Genomic DNA, 9,076 nt, shown 5'->3' on the forward strand with positions numbered 1-9,076 from the left:
TAAGTAGCGTTGAAGTAGAGTAGAGCAGGGCAGAGAGATGGAAGCAAAGTATATTAAAGCCGGTGTTAATACAGCAGAACTGGAGAGAGGGGTGAAAAATAAATAGAGGTGGGCATGGCTCAAGTAGGGCGCAAAATTATAGACGGAGAACGATTGACAAATTTTTCACTTTAAGCCTTGACACTGTCATATTTGTGTACGAATTAAGCTACAATACATGACATATGTTGTTTTAATTAATAAATACAGTGTGAATAAAGATTACATAACATAAAAATAACTGCAGTCTTTGTTAATTGATAGCCGCTTTAATTAAACAATTTTTATAGGGCAAATAAAAACTGACTTCGGTCAAGTAGATCTCTGACCAACTTGCCCAAACGGGCAAGTGAAAGAAAACCTTAGCGTTGAACCCTGGTAAGAATAATAATAAATAATAATTAAAGCTCCAAGCAGCTGTGATCGGGCCCTCGCTCTCCCATTCCACTGCAGGGGGCCAGCAGCACGCATAACTGAAGCGGTTATATGAGTAAGACCAATATTGCCACGCAGATGTGTTCACGGGCAGACCATGATCACACAATTGTGGCCAATAAGAACAATGCATGATGGAGTTATAAGGACTTGATATTCCATGACGAAGGATCGAAGGTCGCCATGGCCAGCCTGTCACATGACAGCACACTGTGTCAGTGTGCAGATTCATAAACTTAAGAAATATGTGGCCACAAAATGCAGTTGAGTATGGGGTCGGTGTTTATCAATATAAAAACTATGGCATTTCCTGTTTCCACAAGGGGGCACTATGGGTTAGAGTGAGTATGAGAACAGGAGGCGTGCAGGGCGGGGCTCTTGTCATTTACAGAAATTTTGAAGCAGTTAGGATTAAGTGAGAGAGAGTTGCTCAAATATGCATGGCGATGCATCAAGTAATTAAAACAGTTGCCCATCCAGATTGTATGAATGAGAGAGATGTATTTGATTTCCTACCCGTTATTTTATTTAGTATTCAGGGTTTTTAAAATCCCCGCCAACCTGGCCCATTATGAGAGCCAATCAGCCCTGCCCCATCCACAAACACATATGTTAATCAGTGACCCAATAATGAGCGGTAAACTGGAGCTAGTAATTTCTGCTAATGATCATCGCTGTTAACAACTTACTTGCTATATTGGCTATATGCTTGTATGTCATTTCCAGTAATCATCTCAATATAAAACATGTTTTCTATTAATTAAGTACAAACGTAAGAAGACAGTAAGTACTCACTCATCTTTTAAGTGTGTTCATCTCAAGTATTATATTGAGAGCACAGCTGATATCTTACGTGGTTTGTTTACATAAGCAAACAGCTGATATGCACATCTGTAGCATCATGAAAACAAACCAGTGTACCTATTTAGTAGATTCAGAGTGGACAGAGAGAGGCTTGCTGTTAGGACACGGTGTTAGGCCTACATATTCTCAGAGGGAAATATTTCTACTGGACATTATGACCGAAGAGATTTAAATATTGGACTTTAACAGCCAGATAATGGAAAGCCTGAGCGCAGCAGCACTGATGATAAAGCTGCTTGCTGTGTGAGGGACGGAAAGACAGGGAGAGAGATGGAGAGAGAGGAAGAGAGGGTGGAAGGTGAGTGATTGCACAGTGTTTCTGTAGCCTATTAATAACTGACACAGAGCATTGTTTGGTCGCTTAATGACCCGCCTGCCCAGTGCGTGGGTATCTGTCCAGCATGTATTTACAACTTAAGTTGTTTGTACTTTTATTTTAAGTCTGTCCTGTATTTCAATATGTAGGGCCCCAGGGAGACCAGAGGCACATTCATGTGCCTTTAATAGGTATTCTTGAATAAACAATCGCCAAAATTTGGCCTGCAACAGACAATATAAGTCTTGTTTTTAGCCCAGCCAGTTGCGTGAAATGCCTTTTTGCCATGTGGTTTTGGTGAAAACTTGCAGTGCCCCCCAGCTGGTTAAGAGGTGTGAGAAGTCAGTGATCAGTGAAAGATTTTGCAAAAATTGTGAAAATATGTTTTAAAATATTTAATGTAAGATTAGCAGGGGCGGCACGGTGGTGTGGTGGTTAGCACTCACAGCAGCCTCACAGCAAGAGGGTTGCCGGTTCAATCCCGGGCGTGGGAGCCCTTCTGTGCAGAGTTTGCATGTTCTCCCCGTGTCAGCGTGTGTTCTGTCCGGGCACTCCGGCTTCCTCCCACAGTCCAAAGACATGCAGATTGGGGATTAGGTTAATTGATAACTCTAAATTGTCCGTTGGTGTGAATGTGAGCGTGAATGGTTGTTTGTCTTTATGTGTCAGCCCTGCGATAGTCTGGGGACCTGTCCAGGGTGAACCCTGCCTCTCACCCGATGTCAGCTGGGATAGGCTCCAGCCCCCCTGCGACCCTTAAGAGGATGAAGTGGTTAGAAGATGAATGAATGAATGAATATAAGATTAGCTGCAGGCAGGCAGGCAGACTGACAGATACACACATACACACACACACACACACACACACAACCAAACGCATGATCCCCTCCAGACGTATGCCTGGCAGAGATAACAGTGGGTTTAAGATATTTCACTTCCTGTTTCTATAACGTAACCCAGTACTATCCGATTGTGTGTTGTTCAGGGTTCATCTTGATCTCCAATCCGTTCCTGCTGGGTTCCCAACCATTCTGGGTCAGACAGTGTCTAAAATCCTACCCTCAGAAGCCCAATGTCTGCAACCTGGACATGCACATGTCTCCCTCTGAAACCCAGGACATCTGGGGCAAGAGTGTTCATAGCCTCAGGTGAGACAGTTTTTACTGGATCTTTCTCTGAGCCAGTTAAGTGTTGGTATTACTGTTTCAGGCCTTGAAGAATAATTGAACTCCCAAACCAATTTTTTCAGCTGAAAACCAATATTTAGGGGGTATTTAGTAGGTTTGGTTACTGAAACCCGTTCCTATACAATCAGTACTTACTGGACTGAATCACAATGCAGATTTTGGAGCCTCATTTCAGTGTCAGAAGTGTGTGGTCTTGGAGGGAGGGAGGTAGGAGGGAGTCTCTTTTAAGACATTTATAGTTGTATTCAGCTTTCTCTGCTTTTTTTTTTTTTTGTCTTTAAGATACAAAGCATTTCTTATGTCAGCCTTTTCAGTTAATTTCAATCTGATCCTCGGATCCGGTATCGGCACCAATCACGTTATTTTTACAAAATCGGAACGTTAATAAAGATCGGTAGGAATGAAAACAACAAAAATAGCCAGGTTTTTCATCTATGTTGTTCATTGTTGCCTCTGCTTGCCAGTGTATTGTAACCAAGCATCCTGGGTGCGCCTAACTGAGTGCAGCTAATGAGTAATAAACGGACAGGAGTCGAGGAACAATTTGTTTACAATTCAGGATTTGTTCACATTTTGTGCTGCTGAACCACCGATAAGCTTTATAAAAAGCAAACCTTATGGGACAACTTGGATGCATTCTTTTTTTTTTCTTTCTTAATGCTTTACAAAGTATCGGATCAGACTCGTATCGGACTTGGTTTCAAAATAAAGGACTTGGTATTGGATTGGATGCAAAAAAAAATATGATCGGGACATCCCTAATTTCAATCTTTGACAGTTAAGCTTCCAGTTTTTCCAGCAGTGTATATCAGCTGGTAGCTTTTTTAGATAATGCAGTTCAGCTTCCAATTCTGCCAGTTTTAGACTGTATGTTTTATCCCCTGGATACAGACACACAAAGGATTCTGATTCTTTCTGCCTGTTTCTGATTGGTGCTTCTTTCTCTTTTTCCCTGTCTCTGTCTCTGCCGGTCTGTCTGTATCTCCCACTCTGTGATCTTGGGATGTGGAGCTACATTGGCCACTACAACCATAACACACTTGAATCTCTTGAATGAACTGTTGGCAGTTGAGTTGTACCTTGGGTACTGTAGACGGCAGATTTTTACAAGGGACAAGAATGCATCAGATAAAAGATGATAAATCATTTTTTAAATAATTTTTTTAACTGTCCATCATGAGTCTGACCATGTGATAGGAGTGCAATACTAAAATCGTGAAGTCCTTTAAGCATGTGTCTACATGTGTAGTGACAGTGTACTGATGGTCCTGGTTCCTATAAGCCTGCCTCTGTAAGTATCATGTTTGATCCCATCCACAGTTATGCTTCCTCTGGAAAGAGAGAACCTAAGACTCCACTTGACAGGCTGCGCTGGGTCACTCTGGGATATCATTACAACTGGGATACCAAGGTAAGCACACATTATGCTTGTTAGGTAGGTGGATGTCGAGTTGTAAATGCAGAAATGAACACCAGTATTCTGGTCATAAATATACAATTTATCAGTCTATTTGCATTACCTTATATTCATATATTTCACATCTCAATTTTATTTAGTTTTTTTTTTTTTACCCTCTGACCCTGAGGCCATGCACTGACATCACACTTTCAAGTAATACACCCATACTGAGTGGCAAAACCAACTTGGAAAGTTAAAGGCTATTGCAAGCACAGTCACTGCTCTATGGACGTTAAAATGGGGCTAGAAATCAAGACCCCCAACACATCAATCAATTAATCAATCAATCAATAATTTTTTTTGTCACACAAAATTAAAAGATACAGTTCCAGTGAAATGTAATCCTGTCCATTTAAAAAAAAAAGTGTGCTATTGAATATAAGTGTATGCAGCGCCAAGATCAGGACCTCGCTGATGTGGACTCCAAGGTACTTGAAGCTATCTTCCCTCTCCACCAAGAACTTGTTGATATTAAGCGGAATATAGTTTCCTCTCTGCTTCTTCCCAAAGTCCACTCGTATCTCCTTAGTTTTGCTGAAGTTCAGGAGTACGTTGTAATCCTGACACTAAAGCAGGGCTATTCAACTGGTGGCCCGCGGGCCAGATCTGGCCCGCCAATCAAGTCAAACCGGCCCGCCAATAAGTTCTGTTTTAAAATGGGAAAACCTGAAGAAAAAATCGCGCGAATAACGGACATTTTTGCCACAATAAATCCTTCAAACTAAAATACTAATGTTAGTTTATCAGACAACATCCACTGTTCATCACTATCCTACTCATTTACAATACATTTGTTTATTTTACCAGGACTAAATTAAGTTACTGTCTGTTTACTATTGGGGCTATTTGTGTTGCAAAGAAAATGAAATTAAACAGTTTTCTTTCTATGATTATTTCGCTGCAAAAACAAAACCAAACCTTACCAAGAATAGTTGTCTTATTTCTAGTAAAAATATCTCATAACACTTAAAATAAGACACAATCACCTAACAAGTAACTTGGGTTTTAGACATTTTTCAGTAGTTTAAAGTGAATTTTTACTTGTTCCATCAGCAGATTTTTTTTTATTTTTTTTATTTTTTTACTTATTACAAGTTGTTGCTTATTGGATATGTTGTTGCTGATGGGACAAGAGAAAATATTCTTGAAACTACTGAAAAATGTCTAAAAACAAGTTACTTTTTAGGTGATTGTGTCTTATTTTAAGTGTTATGAGATATTTTGACTGGAAATAAGACATTTTTTTTACTAGAAATAAGACATTCTTAGTAAGATTTGGAGCTTTTGCAGCAATATCATTAGGTTACTTTGGCATGTAGCAAAGTAACAGTTCTGAAAATGGCGTGTTGCGTTAAAGGTACATCCATAATGAGAATAATGGCTCAGGGAAATGTCCGGCCCCCGGTCCCTTGGCTTAATGCAGCCCACTGAACAATATTGTTGAATAGCCCTGCACTAGAGGGTCAGGTCCTCTACTCAATTCAGGTAGGTCTTTTCATTGTTATCTGTCATCAGGCCCACCACAGCTGTGTCATCCTGTTTTTTGTCCATTTACACTTTTTTTGGATGATGCTTTTATTTTGAAAGATTTGGCTAAAAGTCTCATTGTTTTTGCAAAGACTTCTTGTTGTCTTTGGACAAGTTTGTAAGAATCAGTCGAAATAATAAAATTGTGTTATTTAATGTTTCACAGTCACAGCAACATATCAACATTGCTTTACTTGTGCAACGCTACAGTTGTTTTGCCTCTGCACCAGTGATAGCCGTGGCCGGAGGCATTATGTTTTGGGGTTTTCTGTCCATCTGGTGGTCAGAGGTCAAAATTCACTGTGACCTTGCATCCGTTTCATTCTTGTGAATGCGATTTTTCAAAAAATCAATGTAAAGGAATTTCTTCAAATTTGGCACAAACATCCACTTGGACTCCCGAGTAAAGTGATTTAAAATTTGGTGGTTGAAGGTCAAAGGTCAAGGTCACTGTGACCTCAAAAAACATGTTTTTGGCCTTAACTCAAAAATTCATACGTCAGTTATGACAAAATTTCACACAAATGTCTAAAGGTCAAAGGTCAACTTCACTGTGACATCACAATGTTCTGCAAAAATACTGCAAAATATTACTCAGTGTCATATCTCAGGAACACATTAATTTTGGATGCCCACCTCGAAACTGTTGTGATTGTATAGATCATATGTGCTGTCGGGGGAAGATGTGTGTGAAGCATCCATGTATTCATAGACGTGGATGTAAACTGTAAGAGAAACTGACTGATGGGCAGAGGCATACAAAGGCAAAGTGGTAATTCTAGTTTCCTTTGTTGTTGTCATTTTCATTCATAGACTTACTCTGCCAACAATCACAGTCCTTTCCCATCTGATCTCCACTCGCTGTCCTGCCAAATAACAGCTGCCTGTGGGTTCCTGGGATTCAACGCAGAAGCTGGAATCCTTAACTACTACCGATCTGATTCATCTCTGGGAATCCATGTGGATGAATCAGAATTAGATCACAGCCGACCGCTGCTGTCATTCAGGTGAGAGGGGAGAACAGTCTTCCACACTGCTGAGGAAGGAATTCCTCTACACAAGGGTTTTAGAATGCCAGTGCTGTCATTTTGTTTATTTTTTTGTTTTATTGTATCAGCAAGGACATTGCAATGTGGGGAAAAAAGTCCTCATTGCACTGTTAACTACATAAAAGTATTCCAACATCCTTACTGTATATCTTGTGTTATTTTCTGATAGTTTTGGACAGTCAGCCATCTTCCTCCTGGGAGGCACCTGCAGAAAGGACCCCGTCACTGCTATGTACATGCACAGTGGGGATGTGATGGTGATGTCAGGACAGAGCCGTCTCCTTTACCATGCTGTCCCACGCATCGTTCCTGCACCCAAGGGACATAGAGCTTTAGAGACAGAAGGCTGCAGCCTGGCCTCATCCCTACAGGACAGCACTGTGGTGGAGCCTGTGTCTATGGAGGACTGGGCGGTGTGCTCCAGGTACATCCAGAGCTGCAGAGTGAATGTGACTGTCAGACAGGTGCTTGGGCCTGGACAGAGCTTCCCAGGAACATCCTCTTCTCACTCAAGAACTGATGCAGTCCACACAGTGGGGTACCACGACAGAGCAGCAGATGGAGAGAGCAGGAAGAGGAAGACTAGTAGTAGCTGTGACTCTGTTGATTCTACAGAGACATGACAGACCTCCTGCTGTTACACTTTCCTTGAGTCATTTGCATCTGATCCCAGAGTCTTCCTTTGCAGTGATATTGTATAAATTGTTTTACTAAAAAGCAGAAGCCACTTCACATGTGCTCTTAATATTTTGGCTGGAATTGGAGTTACCATTTGTCCATACGAACTGTTTAATTGGAACAGGAAGGTCAATGCACCCTCTATGGGACTTTATACATTGTCCTCCAACTTTTGGACAATGGTACTGAAAATAGTCAGTCAAATGTAGAGCGATGACTCAGTCAATCTAGGGATGCACCGATTTTGAAATTCTGGGCCGATACTGATGTTTAGATTAAGAATTTGGCTGATACTGATGCTGATGTTTTTATATTGTTGTTTATTTTGTTTTTGTTGTTATTTATCCCCCCTTGTATGCCAGGGAAACAAAGAAATCTACAATTAAAAAAAATAACTGAACTATTTTAAAGTTATTAAGCCCTTCATTACAGTACCTTTGAACGAGCACAAATGTAATCAGATACCTTTAATATAATCTTTTACATGAAAAACATCTTTTTTTTTTTTAAAAAACTGCTTCAAAACTATTTTTCCTATGCATAATATATCATACTCCCCTCTCCAATATCTGTTTGATATTGCCGTGAAAACACCAACAAATTTATCCTTCAAACAGCTGTATTTATTCAAGTTTACTGCCAAAAACTACATTTTACAAGATTACATTTAACGTATGATGAGAATGTTATCATTTACCATCGGCCAATACTCATTTTTACTGAAGAGAGCTTGAACGCATCATAGCGTAACTCAATGCAATCTCTGTCAGCCGTTAGTTGTGTCCACCGGCTGCTTACTAGCTCTCCTTCTTCCAATTTCAAAACAGATTTGTTGTTCAAAATGTAGCATCATCAGGGAAACAATAGGGTGCATTCCCTGATGTGACGATAGCCAGTTTACTGCGTCATTTCATCCTGATGGCGTCCTGGGGAAGATCTCTGTTAGTCACACATTTTCTGTTGTCCCTGGGATGATGGGACACCGACTGGTACTCGCCATCTCGTCACACAGGAGTGAGATCACAGAGCCCATTTGCCAAACAGTCATTGTATTCTTCTTGTACCTGCTCAACAGAAAAACATTGGTCACTGCCATCAATGAACATCATCTTCTTTGCCGATAGGCCAGTGGCAGTCAACAAGGCAAGTAACGGCCAATACCGACATTCAGCCAATAAATCAATGCATCCCTTCTTAAATCCAGCTGATTCTGTTTCATTGCTGAGGACCAGACTGAATGAAAACAAAATAAATAATACATTTTAGTTATAATGTCCTTTTCATCAAAAGATCTCAAACAGACCCAGATGGCTGCTGTACAGGCCTGCCAGAGTGTCAACAGGAAGATACACAGTATCTTCAAATTTTATATTGCATAGTTATGAAATTTCTAACATTTGGACTATTTATGTTAATGCATACATTTGCACTCAAATTAAAGCTGACAGTCGGAATCCAGAATTAGTGGGGCGGCATAGCTAAACTATCGTTCATTTTGTGATGAAATCACCAGATTTGGTAC

The 9,076-nt window shown here is 40.4% G+C and overlaps 1 protein-coding gene across 1 annotated transcript in view; it reads left to right on the forward strand.

Moving 5' to 3' along the window:
* The window catches only part of alkbh1 (alkB homolog 1, histone H2A dioxygenase), a 35,846-nt gene extending 27,788 nt beyond the window's left edge, over positions 1 to 8,058 (forward strand). Inside the window, exons 3-6 of the mRNA XM_050061982.1 lie at positions 2,640 to 2,802; positions 4,162 to 4,252; positions 6,641 to 6,834; positions 7,046 to 8,058. Coding sequence (XP_049917939.1) covers positions 2,640 to 2,802; positions 4,162 to 4,252; positions 6,641 to 6,834; positions 7,046 to 7,499 — 902 coding nt within the window. The 3' untranslated portion in view covers positions 7,500 to 8,058. The remainder of the gene's footprint in view (positions 1 to 2,639; positions 2,803 to 4,161; positions 4,253 to 6,640; positions 6,835 to 7,045) is intronic.
* Positions 8,059 to 9,076: the final 1,018 nt, after the last annotated feature.

The sequence above is a fragment of the Epinephelus moara genome, chromosome 14, assembly GCF_006386435.1.
Source record: "Epinephelus moara isolate mb chromosome 14, YSFRI_EMoa_1.0, whole genome shotgun sequence".
Classification (NCBI taxonomy): domain Eukaryota; kingdom Metazoa; phylum Chordata; class Actinopteri; order Perciformes; family Serranidae; genus Epinephelus; species Epinephelus moara.